The sequence below is a fragment of the Polypterus senegalus genome, chromosome 2 (assembly GCF_016835505.1).
Source record: "Polypterus senegalus isolate Bchr_013 chromosome 2, ASM1683550v1, whole genome shotgun sequence".
Taxonomy (NCBI): Eukaryota; Metazoa; Chordata; class Cladistia; order Polypteriformes; family Polypteridae; genus Polypterus; species Polypterus senegalus.
The window spans coordinates 267953809-267974107 of NC_053155.1; the positions used below are offsets into that span (position 1 = coordinate 267953809).

Consider the following 20299-nt stretch of genomic DNA (forward strand, 5'->3'; position numbering starts at 1 on the left):
GTATAGGTTGGTGGATGTGTGGGTGGACTTTGGGCTGGTGTCATTCCCATAGTGTATTGCTGTCTTGTGCCACAATTGGCTCCTGGCTTGTGCTGGGATAGGTTCTGGCCTCCACATGCCTGAACTGGTTTAAGCAAGTTTAAAAATGTTGTGTTCAATGGTGTTTTGGAATGAAAATTGTGGTGGGGTCATGCGGAGCTCTCAGAAGGGACAGAGCCATTCTGAGAATTAGTACAACAGGTATGTGTATGTGTTTGCGTGTGTGTGAGAGAGCATGAGTAAGTAAGAGAGAGTGGTAGAAAGAGAGAAAAAGTTATAATCAAGCACTTAAATATCTGAACTTAGTAGATAGGGAGGGAAAATGCTGATTATGTTGTCTCTGATCCCAAGTGCTTGGTGTGAGATGAGGCCAATAATGTGAATTTGCATGCAGGGGACATGGCAGAACAAAAATTGTGAGAGCCATATGGAAGGAGCTCTATAAGATTGGAGTGACATCAATGTTGGTGGGCGCCCTAGGAAGGAGGCAAACCTCACGCAAGGCACTCCATTTTATATTGTATTAGGCTGCTAATGCCAGTGATGATAATATGTCAGTCAAATAATACCTTACAAAATCACACAAAATGAAGATCATTCGATGTATTGACATACTGTACATTAAAACTGCCAAAGGACAATATTACAAGGTATCTCAATATCAACATCAAATACTCAATACCAAAAGCAGAAATACAAGTGAATATTTACACATTTTAAATTTTTACTCAATAGGCGAACTGGCAAATAGGCAAATCATATTGCGTTATTAATGTGATTCATGATAATGAAGATCACTACTCCAAAATATTGAGATGTACAAGCTAATACATTCTTTAACTTGTGTCCAAAATAAAACCACAATGGGTATCTTAAAAAGATCTTAAACATGTGCCTAAGCAATCCAGACACAAACAAGACTTGTTTTCTAGATAAGAAATTGCACTGAGTATATCATAAAAAACTGGATACATATGATTATGATGACAAAGCTCTGAATGCTATAAATATTTTAAATAATAAGCTAAAATATTAAGGGTAATTTGCCATTTATTTACAAAAAAACCCCATGGTAGTGAGGAGGAGATGTAGTTTTTTCCTTTGCCCTAATGCAGAGATTCCACAGAATATATATAGGTTCATTTAATTTTGTGAAATGGATTCTGCCTCATTTCAGGTACCATTTTACAATACATGAGTGCAACTCCACCTGGACTCCAGCCTGCTGTAGTATTTAGGTACATGTGATGGAAAAATTAACACATGTAGAGTTACTATAAACTATTTTATTTTTCAGAACAAAGCAAGCAGTTTATTATAATATGTCTATATTTTCCATTCTTTATTTCTACCTGAGTTATCTTAAAAATTTAAATATAAATACACTGTTATAGATGTCCTGTGCAACACATGTTGTGACTAGAAAATTGGGGACATTTATTTGGAACCTCTACTAATCTATCAAAACATTATGAGGGCAAGACCTAATTCAAGACAAGAAAAAAAAACACAACTCTAGACCAGTAATTCTTTTCCTAATTGATTTTTTTTCAGCGCTAAATCTTACAATGGCCTGTTCTTAATTTGAGTTAAAGTTTGTACATATATATATGACTGACTGACTGATTGACTGACATATATTGCATGTGCCACCATTTTTATTGCACAGCTGTGTAAACGTCACATTCCAGAGTCAGGTGATCTCTTCCAATTGCCAGTGTAGTTAGCAGCCCAGACACATGATTACCGCCAGGTGGCATTTTGCCCCACTTGTTCAAATCAGAATCACTTTTAATCGCTAGTACTTAATGTACAGGAATTTGACTTAGAAGATTTGGAGCTGCTTAAAATGGAACACAACATCAATTACAAATAACATAAATAAGAAAAACTTCATGCAAAGTTACAGAACAGTACAATTATAAAGGAGATGTGAGAATGATGAAGTGCAGTGAAAGTGTGTGTACTGTATATGCACATTAACACACATATGTGTAAATATACTGTACATACACATACACCTTCATGCAGTATATGACAGAACACATGAATATACAAAGAAGACAGGCTCAGTTACTGGTTTGAGAGGGCCATGGCTCTGGGAAAGAAACTATTGAGGTGTCTGTTAGTTTTAGTTTTAATTGACCTAAATCATTTACCAGAAGGCAGTTTTTGGAATAAGTGATGAGCTGGGTGAGATGAGTCCATGATGATCCTTTTGACATGGTTAGTGACATGAGATGTATACAGGTCAGCAACAGATGGAAGTATATTCTAAGGGCAGTGAAAAAGAAATTGAAGGTAGACTGGTGTAATGTGAGGAGAATTCAATAGATGATTGCCATGAGTTACCAGGGTATTCTGAGTGTACCTCTGAGTCCACAGGTAATCCTTTTTGGAATTTAGGGGTCACTCCAAGTGACCTTATGTTTTGGGAGTCAGGAGCTCTTTTGGAAATTACAGCTCAACCGGCACAAAGGAAGCAAGGAACAAAAATCCAGAGAAAGCTTCAGCGGTTAGAGGGAGAGTGTTTTGAGCTTCAGTTTGTTTTGACAGTATTTAAGTGAGCAACAACTATGGACTAACAAGGAAATGATTTAAGGAACAAATTTGTGCCAATAGTAGTACTATCTCAATTTTGTCTAACATGGGCTGTATGGGCTTACATTGCATTGTTGACGAAAATATATTTTATATATTTTGGTTCCACCTGTAATTGTACATCTCTTGTTTATTTTGATTAATAAACTTAATTTTAGAAGGAACAAGCTGAAGAAACTCTCTTAAATTGGTAAAAGTATTTTTCCAGGAAACAAAATATAATGACACGTTTTTTTAAATAACATGTTTTATTAGTTAAATTTCCCTAAATGCATTCCAACCTATACAGATTCTGAAAGGCTATTAAATTAAACTCGAACTGTTTTGGCTCCTCATCAAAATAAGGTCAAATTTTCTGTATTAAAAACCTGTAAGCTAAAAAAAACCCCTCAATGCTTTAGAAATGGCCTCACAGAAGTGGAAGCATCATTAAGAGACTGTAAATCAAATTATAAAAATTTCAATCAGTTCAACCCACCCAGCATGGTGAATGTGTTCCAGATTACATTACGTGAGTGTTGCCATGGCCTCAAACAGGCCTCCCAGGACGTCCTACGAGTGGCAGCTACATGAAGTTGTAAATCCACCCTATCCCCTTTCACACCACTGTGCTTTTAAAAAGGTTTGTCTAGATGTAAACACATAGTGGGGATGGGCAGGATAGGCAGGAATTTGTATTTTCCTATAAGCATAGTTCTCTACAAGATCACCAAGACAACATTCCCTTTATTCCAGTACCTCCCTGGCTTGAATATACAAATCTGGCATTTACTTTTGATTTAGGGCTGTTTGTAAAACCTTGTGCTCTTGTCCTGTGCCACACAATGCAGCATTGCTGGAAGACAGATATTTCAGTCGGCACTCTCGGAAGCAGTAAATGAGATGTCAGTTTATATTACTGAGAGTGATTCAGAGCTAACAGTGCATTTTTTAAAAAGCACATTGCTGGTGTAAGGTAGAGTTAACCTTCTTTCTCTTAACCTTGGAAATTTTGTAATATTAACTGACTCAAAACATATTGGGCGGCATGGTGGGGGTGGAGTTTGCATGTTCTCTCGTGCCTGCGTGGGTTCCCTCTGGGTGCTCTGGTTTCCTCCCACAATCCAAAGACATGCAGGTTAGGTGGATTAGCAATTCTAAATTGGCCCTAGTGTGTGTCCTGTGGTGGGTGGGCACCCTGCCCAGGATTGGTTCCTGCCCTGTGTTGGCTGGGATTGGCTCCAGCAGACCCACGTGACCCTGTGTTCGGATTCAGCGGTTAGAAGATGGATGGATGAAAACATATTTACCACTATCATTGTTTGGTCTACATTTTAAAACACTCCTACACATGTTTGCATTTTCTAACTATAGGCCCAGGATGACTGAGTACATTATTTTATTAAACACTAAATTAATTTCTCACTCTAAATGTACAGAGTAAAAAAAAGTCCTTTGACAATGCCAGAAAAATGAAAACAAAACAACACTTCCAAACATGAACATGAATGTATAGCATGTACTGTATGAGTTTAGCTGGCGCCCTGCCCGGGATTTGTTCCTGCCTTGCACCCTGTGTTGGGTGGGGTTGGCTCCAGCAGACCCCCGTGACCCTGTGTTAGGATATAGCAGGTTGGATAATGGATGGATGGATGGATGAGCTTAAATTATAGGATTGGTCCTATATGGCTGCATGGATGAACTGACCTGTGTGTTATATATTGATTGACAGCCTATATAGCTTTAAGAATATGTTTTTGTGGAAGCAAAGCAAAATCTCTTTGTGGGTTCTTTAAAGCTATTACCATTTAATCCATTTGACAACAACCAAATAGACATGCTTGTGAGGTCACAATTTAAAATATTCCTATAGAAGTACTTAAGAACTATATGCTAGCATACTTCATCTTACAATTTGTGTTAGGCAACAATAATAACATTAATGAAACAGAAACACACATGAATATCATTTAGACTACATTAGGTTAGGAATGACAAGATTGCAGTGTCTTTCATCCCAAAATGGCCACATTTAAAAAGACTTCTTATGTACAAAAGTTCCATGAACATTCTTCTGTTTATCAACAAGAATGTTATTATATTTTAAAATCAAAAGGAACAATAGGCCTTGGATATGCATGGCCATATTTTAAATGAGAGGAAGGTGATGTGATATCTTAGTTCCTGTCTGCTGCAAAAGCTTCTTCAGAATTCACAATGTCAAGCTGCACTTGCTTATCACTGAATGAGAGATTTCATTGGAATTACACATGCATTACAAAAAAATAATACTAAAGAAAGGGAAAGCTACAGTATAGCTATATGGGTTTTGTGGCAATATAAAAGAAATGTGTTTACTTCGATGCAATACAATATAAATTAAAGTTCTCTTTCAGCTACATTGAGACATTTAATAGTTTGATTACTGAAGGTGTAAGTGAATGGTTGCATTGCAATATTTTTATTCTGCATTGCAGTATTCCATTACACAATTAAAATAAGATTTACACTGTGCATGGTGCAACAGCGACAGTAAGGATTTAAATTAGTTTGACTAAGTGAAGGTCTGTATACTGATACTACACATATTATTAACTGAACACAAGAAACAATATTTTTCAAGATAAATAATTACACTCAGTATCGGACAGAAAATTGGAAAAATATTTTAAGACAAACATGGGGATTGTTATACACATTTTAATAATAAGTAACATTTTTGAGGAAGGTTTATTACTGTTTTTATACAACATCTTGTGGGGCTGTGCCCTTCTGGCCCATAATGCAGAAATGCAACTGCACCTACAGTAGATTCTTTAAATTATCTTGTAGTAAAATTCTAAAGGTCCTCAAAGTATGAGAAGCTACAAGACTACTTGGTAATTTATTCCACATGCACATACTACAGTTCTCAGAGTGAAGAAAAACTCTGTAACATCTGAAAGTTACTTTGAACTACCTGCCACCCGTGCATCTGTGGGACAATATAAAAAACTCATGTTTAAATGTTTTAACAAGGTAAACCATGAAAGGCTAGTCATCAGACACCTACCTATACATATGTCTTCAGGGTGCAATGTTCTCATGGGTATAAAGCTGGCATGTAAAGACATAAAATATTAATTTATGGTATGAAGAATTTTTTCAAATTAGATAAGATGAAAAGTACTGCAGGGATCAAAAATGTCTGAATTAGTATAAGCTGCCCTAATTTGAGGTGTTCATAAGAAATGTGATGATTTACTTCATGAAGTAGAAGTACATAATAAACAAGAATAGTTGCATGAAATGAATAAAACTTGTATGAAATATTAAAATTTGTGCTTCAATTTAAATGTTTAACGTAAAAATATTCTTGATTTTAATATATATTTATCATGTTTCACCCTTTGAGAAAGCTCCATAGAGTGCAAACCGAGTAAAGGATGAATAATAAAGAATAACAGCATATTCATAATCACTGACCTTGAAATAGTTTAAAATGATACACCACATGCTTATGCTTGAAAGTTGTTATTTTTAACTTTCTGGGAGTGGATCTTAGAAGGTTAAGACCACCAGTAAAGAATCAAATATTCCAAAGTATTATCATATTACTGATCAGCAAATTTGCAGTAGCATAAAACGACTCGCCACACGCCTATATTACTGATCTAAATTTTTTTTGAAGTTTCGTGAAAATATAACTCTGACCCCTCATATACTATTAGGGGATGAACCCCTGGGGTCAATTGATGTGGCATGCACAATTTCAAGTCCTCCTGATCATTTTGGCTGAAGATACCTATTGGTTTACTCTTTATCATAAGGGTGAGATTTCCTGCATAAAATATGGTCTGAAAATTGTCTACAAATGAGGGCTTTTCAGGTCTTAATGGGAAAAAATAGGAGGCTCCCCAAAAAGCTCAATGTCTTGTATAACCAAACCAAGACACGCCATACAATACACCATATATTGAGGTTTACATGTTCGGGTGAGTCATGAGGACATAAACCAGAAGTTATTTTAAAGTGTTCATAAATAATTGTTATGAATGCAATAAAAATAACTTAATGTTTGTTGCATTTATAACTTACACTAAACTATGCGAATTAGCACACACCCTAAAATAAACAGACATTTGATAAAACTGGACAAAATTAAAAAAATTGGCAAATACTATTCTCTCACCTAATTATTACAGAGAATATTAGATATTAGATGTGATTTTTTTAAGTATAGTTTTTGAGCATCTTTTCAGGTAGTGTACTGGAATCTCATTATATGTGTTACGCAAAAACAATTAAGAAATCTTATCTTATTTTTACTTATTGTATCTCATTATCAATTGTAGGGACTATCCTGCTCATTATATCACTAAATTTATTTTGAATTCAATGAAAAGTGAATATGTGTTTTTTTAAGTATTTTATGAGACTGACAAATTCAGAGTATTTTGTCATCTTGAACTGAGGCAATGACTCGAAAAACATCCAATTCAACTGTCTTATTTAAAGGTTGGCCCCTTCAAAGAGGGGGTCATGATAATGTTACAGATCACTTAGAATGATAACCTGCTGTTTATGAGGTAATTAATCATCCCTATTCAAACCTGTTTAATCTTAATATAAGATCGGGGGCACAAGCCTATCCCGGTAACAATGAGTTTAGAGTAGCATTGAATATGGCATATTATTACTGTATACGTTAAAACACTGATGTGTTATACTATAATGCGGCATACAATTTCTATGTTGGATATAAAAATAAAGCTTTGAAGTGTGGATAATTGTAAATTTTATTTTGGATGCTTGGTCCAATTTAGACAGTATTACACCCTAGCGCTTCGCATTAAGACTTAAATTCAAAAGTTTCTAAAATAAATTAATTATTGTATTAAAAATGTTCCTGCTTCACTTACTACACTTTCTTACATTGGAGTTTTTTTAGTTTATATTTAAATCCCAGCTGAATCTAAGGTTTGTACTTGTTTCTTGTGGGACTGCCAGCTGTGTGTGCTGACAGCCAAGGAGAACTCATCATCACTCTAGTATTATCATCTGGGTTTCCACAGAGGATCAATTGAGTCCGTGCTAATGAAAGCTTACAGTGTTCTCACTGTCTCTTTTGTCTCCTGCACATTTAATTTCTTGTGTTTGTTTAAGTTGTTTATTCTGGAAGCTTCATCTCCAGATGCATGCCATACATATACATACTGTATATATATATATATATATATATATATATATATATATATATATATATATATATATATATACACACATATTGCACAAATTATCAGATTATTCTGTCATTGGTAGCTCTAGAAATGAAGTTCATAAACACCCAAGCAAAGTAGTCTCCTTTAAATATTCAGTGGGGAGTTCTGCAATGTAAAATTTCTGCTGAACATTTGGCTATTTAGCTGCAAAAGCCTACATCTAGCGAATTATGTTTGAATCCTTTCAAACAGAAGGCTATTGTTTTTCTGCATGCCTAGCCCCCACTCTAGGGGTTAATTATTCAGGTATAATGAGGCAATGCAAAGTGATTCTGTTTGGAAAATTCTGCAGCCAAAGACTTTCAGTTGGAGTTAAAAGTGACAAAACAATCTTGTGTTTTATGAGATGAAAATCATGTTGAGCTTTCATTCAGCCAATAAAAAGAAAGCTAGAAATTTTTCCCTTGAGTTTTACTGATCACAAGGGGCAAAATTAAAAACGATACTCACTTTTGCTGAATTCAGGTAGTTGTTCTCCTGATCTGTTGGACTTTTTTCATTATTCATTTTTTCCTCTTCCACTTTCACAGAATCCTGTAATGAAGATTCTCATATTAATCATAATATTCATTCATTTATTTTATTCACTTGCTTATTTATTATAGGGTTGAGGTTATCCCAGAAGAATTGAGCCCATGCCTGAAAACAATCATGGATGTTTTGCTAAACCATTGCTGGGCACCATTCACACACACACTCCCACACTAGACAAGTTAACTTAATGTGCATCACTTTGGAATCACACATAAACACTGGAAAACCTGAAGACTCAAAACAGATGTGGAAAAACCTAGAAATTGAGCAAATGTCTGTAGAACAGTTAACAGATCTACCTAAATGTGTGTCACCCAATTTGATATTTGAATATTAAATGGTACATATACAAATCACAGAAATCTGGTTATCACAGATGATAGTGGCCAACTCTATGGCACTTGCTGTCAGTTATGACAGTATTCAGTTTAAGGATGCTGTCCAGATAGTACCATTGTTTGTGTATTCTTCATAAGGTATTCTTAGGATAAGTGGAACACAAAAGCTCAGGCTGCTTGTGCGTGAAATTAGCTCAGCCAGATTTATTCATGACAAGTGAAGGAGAGACATTGTGAAAGGTACTATAAATGTAGCTCTAGTTTTAGTTCTGCTAGCAGTGATCCCACTGTTTAAACTGGCACCACATCTTAGCTAGTGGCTGGAATAGACTGATATAGTCATAGTGGCAGCATGTCACTCTACCCACCAGTCTTCCTAATATGTAGTGTTTCTAGGGCCAGTGTTTCCCAAAACAGATTTCTAAGGACAGACATTGGCAGGAAACAATGAAATGAATAGCTAAACTGCACAAACCAACATAAATATTTAGAAAATATTTAGTCTATATACACCAACTACAGCCAAATTGAACATGCTTAATTGTAGTTTGATTCAATGTGTTCAGACCAATACAAAAATACACTGTAGTTTTCTCAAATTTTACTCATATCTCCTTCTCTTATGAAATGTTCTAATTTATGGCTCAGAAACCATTTAACAACTCTGTCACACGACAATCACCCCCACTATATTGTAAATTACTCACTACTTGTGAAAGTCACATGCAAAGACCATGCAACATCCAACACTTAAAGTGTATAAATTAGTTAGCAACCAGCGATGCAAAGAGAGTTGACAAAGATTTTAACTTGCCTAAGGTATCCTGAAATTATGATTCTTATATGTGCCTGATGAGTGGACAAGAAAACTTTTGATTAGAATAATTCATTTTTCAAAACTATTTCACACTCCACCACAAGAATAAAAAGAGTAATTAGAGAAGCTAATGTTGAGATTCTATAATGCACTTCTGAAAATCTTATGACACCAGCTTTGTACGGATTTTTGTTGTGTTTTTGGAGATGCAGAATGTAAATGAACAAATAGGTTTTGAGACTATATGGTAAGTTTCAACATTTACACAAATGTACTGGAGATGAGCAATAATTTTAAGTAAAATGTAAAGGTCAGTAAAAAATATAGCCACATTTCCATACTCTGCTTGTTTGTTAAAAACAAACTGGTTCTCAGATTTTGGGAGAAAGATCGAAGTTTTGAGACAAGATAGTTATTTCAATATAAAGGACGTTCCTTCTCCATTCTTATCTGTGTAACCAGGACTCTATGTATTAGTACGTTTACCATGAAGGTGATGAGATTACATAACTGTTGCATTAATTGAAATGTTATACTATATATAAGAAGTTCCTAATTAATGATAAGCTGTTTTGCCAAAGATTTTTCATCACTCTAGATATCTTGGTACCTTTTTATCGATACAAATTGTAAGGTGTAAGATGGGCTATGTTATTCACTTTTTGTTGATTGGTGTAAAGTGTGAGTTTTACAGCTATGTTGTGCAAAATATCCTAGCCTTCATAAGCTTTAAGCTCTCCCATATTTCTTCAGTCTTGTCATAGTGAACTGAGGTGCTCATTAGCAGGGTCCATTGTGTCTGTTCTAATAAAAGATGTTTGTTGAAATCATTGCAGTGGTGATTTCAGCTGTTATTTAAAGAAAAACTTCCTAAAATTCAAATACTAAATACATCAGTTTAGAGGTAAGGTAGTTAAAATCAGTAAGAATGAGTATGGTGAATTGTTAGATGTTCTCTAGTACATTGCATCTCAAATTCAATCCGGGGGGACCACAGTTGCTTCAGGTTTTAATTTCAACCAGTCTCACAATTAGTGAGTCATTTTACCTGTTGCTGATCTAATTTAATTAGCTGATCTTTTTTCTGTTTTCTAATTCTGAATTCAAAAAAGCACCGCAGTGTGATTTTTACAATTATAAGAAATTTAGAAATATTTGTAGTTTTGCTATATCTTTAAATGCCAAAATCTCTGATGTTGATTTCCCATCACATTTTCCTTTTTCAGTGTAGCCTTCTCTATTAATTGCATCTCAATAATCGCAACAATAAGCAAAACAGGCTCCCAAGCACACTGAAATGAAATAATCAAAGTTCGGCAAGCTGCACAACTATAGGCAATCCACAAGAGGTTTTCCTTTCCTTCAATGCCTGCTTGAAGCCCCAATTCCTATAGCCATCATTCAATGGTCCAAATTGGCATCACATCTCTGTAAACAGTAAAAAGCATTGACACAGGTCATTATGACAGTCTGGTACTGTCCTTTTAGGATATTCCAAAAAAAATAAGAGCCTCTGTACAACTAACCAGGGCTGTTTTTACTTTCCCATCTGCATGGCCAACATTGCAGACCACATAGCCCCACAAATACCTATGATCTGGCTCCTACCAAAATCACTGTTATTTGTTTGACTGACAGATGTGTAGTTATACAAAATGGACCTCTGCTTATGGGTGGACTGAATGTTAGGTCTTCTAGACCAATCACTTGTGTACACAACTGGGTGGTCTACATTATACTTTCAAGCCTTCCTGTTGTTTATTCTCTCCTTCCCACAGTCCGTTCTTAAATAGTGTGTCAGACACAGCCACAGTAATTGGGGTGAAGTGTTCACTAGGATAGTGATTGTAGGTAGTTATATTTATACAGCACTTAAAACTGTTTACAACAAATTACACTATTAAATCAGAGGCAGCCTTCCAGCACTTTCTTGAGTAGCTTTTCTAAAGACACATACTGAACAAATCATGACATAAATGTAATATTAGAAAATCAAATGCAGATTTCCTCGACTGCATTAAAAAAACAATTCTGACAGATTTTTAAAGGCATCATCAGTGCTTTTAGTAAAATATTACTACATGGGAGACATTTAATGTAGGAAAATGCTCTGAAACAAGATGATTAGAACCTACCTTTCTAAGCCTTTGGCAGTCATTAATTAGCAGAACGGAGTGGGAGTTAGGGAGGTAATTGTAAACGAAATTCAGGAAGAGTGACACCAGAAATGCTACCATCCTGCTGAGGCTCAGAGTGCTATGAAGCTTTTATAGTACCACACAGATCATCAAGGAGCTGCTCTTGACAGCTCCTTATATCTTGGTCATACAAAGACCCTGGACTTTTACATATTTTTGGAATCATGATGCATTCAGTTCAAATTCCTTTCCATTAATCAATATGAAAACTCAATAATGTCAAAATTAAAATGGCTAAAGTGAAATTCTACAGATCTTTTTAAATTAATTACAAATAAAAAGAGGAGACGGCTGATTTATGAATATTAATCTTCCTGATGCAGTATTTGACAGATTCATGTTTGACAGAAATTACCTCATAGATTTTAGGACAAATAAATCTCAGGCAGCTTTCTACATTATGAAAAATGTAACACTGCCCCATCTCAACTAGTCTGAATGGGACTTCCTGCATGTATTCTCTCTATGTTTGAGATGAAAACTTTAGGTGGGCCACTCCACAACATAGAGGTGTTTACTGTATATTGAAATCACTGCAGTGTAGCTTTGGCAGAACATTTAGGATCAATAATGGAAGAGCATTCTTCTTCCATAGCCCAATTTTATTTTTTAAGGAGCAGCAAGTTTTCAAAATTTCTATCTTTATGAGTATCCCAGACCCTAATGCTGAGGACCATCCCCAAATATCGAGATGCAATCATACTGTAAATTAAAGACGTCAAATGCTGAGGCAAATAAAGTTAACTATGTTTTAATAAACTATATAATTCCATTCACTTTGATTCTGAATGTTTTCGGATCTTTTCCACTAAACTAGAGATTTATTGTGATCATTTTTAAACAATGGCTTTCATTTTGCCATGTTCTTGTAAAATGCAGATATGTTAAACTCCTAGGCAACTGTTATGAAATGCATAGATTCCATCCCACCTGAGAAACGATAATACTGCAAAAATTAAAATTTTTGGTTGCCTCCCTGACTATTGCCCTTCTCTAGCTCATAGAAAATGTGTTTGGAATGCCCCCTACAATAAGCAAATTCACAGCTGTCCCAAATTTATATTTATAATACTTTGTAGGAATATCTAAAGTATCTCAGATTTATTGGTGCTTTTCAAAAAATCCACATTTACTTTGAATGTTGTTTTATCTTCAGAATTTACTTTTTATTAAAAACTGTTAAACTTCACAGTTGGAAATGTATTTCATCTGAACTCACATGAAACATCTTAAGCTCAATCACAAATTGGTTGCATCAGAGCCTATTTAGTTGTGTAAACCAGATAGCATGAATAATTATGGAACTTGGCATTCAGTTTTTTATAGTACAATTTAATCTAGAAGGCAGTAATTAGTGGTGCTCCTTTAGTACTCTGTGGTATCCTATTCTGGTCATTGCTTGTGTGGAGTTCCTAAGTTCTCCCAGTCTTTTTCTTTGGGCAATTTGGTTTCTTACCACATCCCAAATGTACCTATAACTTGATTCTGTGTGAATGAGAGGGTGTGTAAAACGAGGACACCCTTGCTTTGGCCCCTACTAGGGTTAGCCTCTGCCTTCCATTTAATGCTATGGAAACCTCACACCTTTCATCTAGAGTAAACAGGCCCAAAAATTGTATACATTATTTAAAATATATCCTTTTCAATGGGATTTTTTGAAGTGACTTGTTGAGCATCACAAGGAAAGTCTGATTAGGCAGGGGTTTGATATCAATCTCAACTCTTAGCCACTTAGCTACTGTAACTAAATAAATAATTCCATCAAAATTATGCAAGAGGCACTCAGGCAAATGTCCTGGATTTTGAATCTAAAACGTCCAAACTGCCTAATATACACTGAATCAAAACTACTCTGAGCATCCATCCCGGTATATCCTAACACAGGGGGGTCTGCTGGAGCTAATCCCAGCCAACACTGGGTGCAAGCCAGGAACAAATCCAGGCATGGCACCAGCCCACTGCAGGACACACACACACACCCCAGGGACAATTCAGGATCGCCAATGCACCTAACCTGCATGTCTTGGAGAAGAAACCCACACAGACACAAGGAGAACATGCAAACTCTACACAGGGAGCACCCGGGAAGCGAACCCAGGTCTCCTTACTGCGAGGCAGCAGCGCTACCACTGCACCACCATGCCACCCCATGGTAAGCATTGTTGTTTAAAAATGTATAAATTAAACACATTTATTATTACAAGTTGAAATAAGAGTTTTTGCAGATTAGTGCTACTCTATGCATATGTTTAACAATTTTAATATGAAGTAAAAATTGTAAAAAAGTAAGTAATGAATGAAAACAAAGATTGCAAAGCTGTTAAATCAGCATACTGAATATGGTATAATACAGCAACAGATACTGAGAAAACAATAAAGCACATTTTATACCGGATTGTACTTTGAGTAGACACTTTTTGTTAAACATCAGCTTGACATTTTGAGAAACACTAGCCATCCACACACAATAGCACATCTGCCTCTGTGTAGGCTTCCCCAGTAAAACAGAATGTCATTGGCAGGATATTATTGCTATGACTAAAACTCTGGCACGCTGCTTTTTCAGAAGAGAATTTTTCCTGTGTTTTGTTGGCAAAATCACCTTTAGCAATAAACCCTGTAATTAAAATATAATGCAGGGAGGCTCAGTGACAAGTAAAGAAGACATTTACGGCTTAGGCTGAGTCTTGTACCACAGTACACTTTACAGATTTTTGTCTGAGGTATCGAGACAAGATACATGCAGTCACCACAAAGTTTAAGTGGCAGATCATTACAAAAGGTGCCTCATGCAAAAAGAATGAGTGTAGCATCAGTGATTACTGCCAGCACTAAAAAAAAGAAAGAGGGCAGCCATAAAACGTGGAGTGATGTCATAGAAATTCAAGCTTGTTGGGCTTTTTTTCACCATATATTTAATGTGTGGACTACAAGGGATACAGCCAGCTGGAATGAAGCCAGAACTACAGAAATATGAAAATATCTCTTAAGACTCAGGTTTATATTTCATCTCTCTCAAAAAGCCATGAACTTCATTATAATGTGAGATTCTATTCAAGCTGATAAAAATGTTCTATAAAGAAAAAGAAAGCCACAAGAATTTGAAACCAGAGCTGTGGAAGAGTAGTGCTAACCGCTACACAACAATGCTGCCAAATACACAAACTCTCAAGCCAATAAACAGAAAGCAGAACTTCTGAAGTCCCTTTGGGTCACACTAAGATTGGCTTGCCTATTTTTTGAATTTCATATTTTAGAATCCCTTCCCTTGTGCAGTTACTTTTCAGAGTATATTCGTAACTGAAAGAACTTGCCCAACAAACAGCCAGACACTAGATTCACTTTGGCACTGCCAGGGGGAAGATATATGGAGGTATTGTAATCAGACTCAAACAGGCAGCTTCCAGTGGTAGCCTTTGGAAAATCAGATGCTAGTAGCAAGAAAAATTAGGTCAATCACTTTGATTTACATGCCAACATAGACAAATAAGCCTGGTAAAATAATGTAAGCACAAACTTTCATTAGAATGATTTTTATTAGATGCTGGGTGGCTAGAAGCATGAATGCATACAAAAGCAGGTCCTTGTGTAAAAAAGGATTTGCTATGGAGCAGTGATATCCATCTATCCATCCTCTTCTGGAGGTCAGGTCGCGGGGTCAGCAGTTCGAGCAGAGAGGCCCAGACTTCCCTCTCCTCGGCCACTTCTTCCAGCTCTTCCGGGAGAATCCCAAGGCATTCCCAGGCCAGCCGGGAGACATAGTCCCTCCAGCGTGTCCTGGGTCTTCCCCAGGACCTCCTCCTGATTGGAAATGCCCAGAACACCTCACCAGGGAGGTGTCCAGGAGGCATCCTGATCAGATGCCCGAACCACCTCATCTGACACCTCTCGATGCGGGGGAGCAGCAGCTCTACTCTGAGCCCCTCCCAGATGACTGAGCTTCTCACCCTATCTTTAAGGGAAAGCCCAGATGCCCTACAGAAGAAACTTATTTCAGCCGCTTGTATTTGCCACCTCGTTCTTTCGGTCACTACTCACAGATCATGACCATAGGTGAGGGTAGGAATGTAGATCGACTGGTAAATTGAGAGCTTTGCCTTACGGCTCAGCTCCTTTTTCACTATGACAGACGATGCAGAGCCCGCAGTGACTGTCGATCTCACATTCCATTTTTCCCTCACTCGCGAACAAGACCCCCGAGATACTTGAACTCCTCCACTTGGGGCAGGATCTCTGCCCCAACCCTGAGAGGGCACTCCACCATTTGGAGGTGCTGATTCCCATCCCAGCCGCTTCACACTCAGCTGCGAACCGATTCAGAAAGAGCTGAAGATCACACCCTGATGAAGCAAACAGGACAACATCATCTGCAAAAAGCAGTGACCCAATCCTGAATCCATCAAGCCGGACACCCTCAACACCCTGGCTGCACCTAGAAATTTTGTCCATAAAAGTTATGAACAGAATCAGCAACAAAGGGCAGCCCTGGCGAAGTCCAACTCTCACTGGAAACAGGTTCGACTTACTGCTGGCAATGCAGACCAAGCTCTGGCACTGGTTGTACAGTGACCAAACAGCCCTTATCAGGGGTTCCGGTACCTCATACTCCCAGAGCACCCCCCACAGGATTCCCTGAGGGACACGGTCGAACGCCTTTTCCAAGTCCACAAAACACATATAGATTGGTTGGGCAAACTCCCATGTACCCTCCAGGATTCTGCTAAGGGTGTAGAGCTGGTCCACTGTTCCGCGACCAGGACGAAAACAACACTGTTCCTCTTGAATCTGAGGCTCTACTATCTGACAGATCTTCCTCTCTAGAACCCCCGAATAGACTTTTCCAGGGAGGCTGAGGAGTGTGATCCCTCTGTAGTTGGAACACACCCTCCAGTCTCCCTTTTTAAAGAGGGGGGCCACCACTCTGGTCTGCCAATCCAGAGGCACTGTCCCTGATGTCCATGCGATGTTGCAGAGACGTGTCAACCAACGCAGTCCTACAACATCCAGAGCCTTGAGGAACTCCGGGAGTATCTCATCCATCCCCGGGGCCCTGCCAACAAGGAGTTTTTGACCACCCTCAGAGATGGGGAGCCCAGAGTCCCCAGGCTCTGCTTCCTCATTGGAAGGCATGTTAATGGGATTGAGGAGGTCTTCGAAGTACTCCCCCCACCGACCCACCAACATCCTGAGTCGAGGTCAGCAGCGCACCATCCCCATCATATATGGTGTTGACACTGCACTGCTTCCCCCTCCTGAGACGCCGGATGGTGGACCAGAATCTCCTTGAAGCCGTCTGAAAGTTGTTCTTCATGGCCTCCACAAACTCCTTCCATGCCCAAATTTTTGCCTCAGCAACCACCGAAGCTGCATTTCGCTTGGCCTGTCGGTATCTATTAGTTGCCTCCAGAGTCCCACAGGACAAAAGGGTTCGGTAGGACTCCTTCCTCAGCTTGACGGCTTCCCTCACCGCTGGTGTCCACCAACGGGTTTGTGGATTGCCGCCACGACAGGCACCAGCCAACTTACGGCCACAGCTCCGGTCAGCTGCCTCAACAATAGAGGCACAGAACATGGCCCATTCGGACTTAATGTCCCCCACCTCCTTCGGGACGTGGTCGAAGTTCTGCCGGAGGTGGTAGTTGCAGCTACTCCTGACAGGGGACTCTGCCAGACGTTCCCAGCAGACCCTCACAAAATGTTTGGGCCTACCAGGCCTGACTGGCATCCTTGCCCCACCATCAAAGCCTACTCACCACCAGGTGGTGATCAGTTGACAGCTCCGCCCCTCCCGAGTGTCCAAGACATGTGGCCGCAGGTCTGACGACACGACCACAAAGTTGATCATCGAACTGAGGCCTAGGGTGTTCTGGTGCCAAGTGCACATAAGAACACCCTTATGCTTAAACATGGTGTTCGTTATGGACAATCTGTGACAAGCACAGAAGTCCAATAACAAAACACTGCTCGGGTTCAGATCAGGGGGGTCATTCCTCCCAATCACGCCCTTCCAGGTCTCACTGTCATTGCCCACGTGAGCATTGAAGTCTCCCAGCAGTACGAGGGAGTCCCCAGAAGGTACGCCCTCTAGCACCCCCTCCAGTGACTCCAAAAAGGGTGGGTACTCCAAACTGCTGTTCGGCGCATACGCACAAACAACAGTCAGGACCTGTCCCCCCACCCGAAGGCGGAGGGAGGCCACCCTCTCCTCCACTGGGGTAAACCCTAATGTACAGGCTTCAAGTTGGGGGCAATAAGTATGCCCACACCTGCTTGGCGCCTCTCACCAGTAGCAACTCCAGAGTGGTAGAGAGTCCAGCCCCTCTCAAGGAGATTGGTTCCAGAATCCAAGCTGTGTGTTGAGGTGAGCCGACTATATCTAGCTGGAACCTCTCGACCTCGCACACTAGCTCAGGCTCCTTCCCCTTCAGAGAGGTGACATTCCACGTCTCAAGAGCCAGCTTCTGTACCCAAGGATCGGACCGCCAAGGTCCCCGCCTTTGGCCACCACCCAACTCACACTGCACCCACCCTCCTTGGCCCCTTCCATAGGTGGTGAGCCCATGAGAAGGGGGACCCACGTTGCCTCTTTGGGCTGTGCCAGGCCGAGCCCCATGAGTGCAGGCCCGGCCACCAGGTGCTCGCCATCGAGCCCCACCTCCAGGTCTGGCTCCAGAGGGGGGGTCCCAGTGACCCGCGTCCGGGCAAGGGAAAACACTGTCCAAATTTTTTATTCGTCATAGGAGGTCTATTTAACTGCTCTTTGTCTCAACCCTCACCTAGGACCAGTTTGCCTTGGGTAGCACTACCAGGGGCATAAAGCCCCAGACAACAGAGCTCCTCGGATCATTGGGACACGCAAATCCCTCCACCATGATAAGGTGGCGGTTCGAGGAGGAAGCAGTGATATCATTTTTATTTTTATTTTTTTTAGATTTTAGTACATTTTTGTAAAAGAATAAAAAACTACTACACTTAACAGATTTTAATTTGAAAAGTCAAATATTCTAGATTGCCCACTTATTTCTTCCTCACTGTTTTTGATATAAAAACCCTTATAACCAAACCCTCTTCACCTGGCAGGCACTATGTCATAGAGGCTAAGGCACTACACTTGCTGGTTCATGTCACTTCTCAGACTAAGTGTGTGATCCTGATGAAATCATTTAATGTCTGTGCTTCAGTTTTAAATGAGACTGTAAATGATTAAACTACACAATAATCTCGGATAAAGGTGTCAGACACATTTATAAAAATAATAAAGCAATCAGCTGTCGGCTGGGATACTTGTTGTACACAACAATAATGATACAGAAACATGGATTGCACAGTAAATAAATAATGACATACAAAAACAGTCTTATTTTATACAGCTTCACTTTAGTGAACACTATCTCAAGTCAGTTTACAAGTACTGTGTGAACATAAGTTACGATTGCTCTTGTAATTTTTTTACAAGGGATACACAAATAAAATGACCAGCTCGGAGTAATACAGAGAGTTACAGGGTAGAGCTGAGCCGAGAACTTTGTGGTTTACTGTCCAACGTCTTAGCCACTAGGCTGTGTAAAACTTCCTGGCTTCAGTTTACTGTGGCCAACATCTGGGCAATCCATTAACTTTGACCTTAACCACTAGGCCACACTGCAATGAGCCAATCTGAATTGGTCTGAGTCTAAAATATTTTGTTTTCAGTGTGCATCCTCTTACAAATTATAGACATATCATCCATGTACTGCCTTACTTTTCTAAACACCTGGCCAGATATTCTCTTAGATAGATCAACAAACATTGGCTAAACTGAAAATATGACATTATTGTGCATTTAAACAGATACTTTTGCTTATACTGTATTTGTAAAGCTTGTATGGTTATGAATGCCTCTACTGAGTTATTATAGTATAATATATCTATTTATGTATTCTATCCAGGGTTGGTTAATGTTTTGTCTAATTCTACTGAAAGAGACCCCAACTACCACAACTCTGGCCTGGATTAAGCAGAAAAGATATTGAATGGAAGAGTAAATCTATTCTGAGGCTTACTTCATTGGAAAAACACTACAAAAATTAAATCTTTATATATAAATTTGGCATAGAATGGTAGTAGGTCAGTGTTTCACAAAATATAGTGAAATCAGTCAATGAGGGCAAATAAAGTAACCCAAATACTGTACTACACCTAATAACCTCAACAAAACTGCAGTGAAAAACTTTACCAAAAGAAAGTAAAATAGTTCAGTACTAGATTGACAAGATTATACCAAAAACCTGCTATAATATTTTACAAGTAAGCAAATTCACTAAAACATGAACTGAAACATTTTTAAAACCATTAGAAATACTATAAGAATGCAGAGCAAATAAAATCTTTAAAATGAATAAAGTGCACAGTACTGCTCAAAGCACAAAATTGGCACATTCAGCAATAAAGATTGTGGTGAAGAAGAGATTCTGTTGGTCTCAGGACACATCAACCCCTTTTTACAAGTTTTTTGTCTTTTTATGAGATAGTGCTTTTTTATTTGAAAATATA

General features: G+C 38.6%; 1 protein-coding gene across 1 annotated transcript in view; it reads right to left on the reverse strand.

The window, feature by feature from the left end:
* phldb2b (pleckstrin homology-like domain, family B, member 2b) overlaps positions 1-20299 on the reverse strand; it is a 299785-nt gene that overhangs the window by 233804 nt on the left and 45682 nt on the right. Inside the window, exon 2 of the mRNA XM_039745516.1 lies at positions 8331-8414. Coding sequence (XP_039601450.1) covers positions 8331-8414 — 84 coding nt within the window. The remainder of the gene's footprint in view (positions 1-8330; positions 8415-20299) is intronic.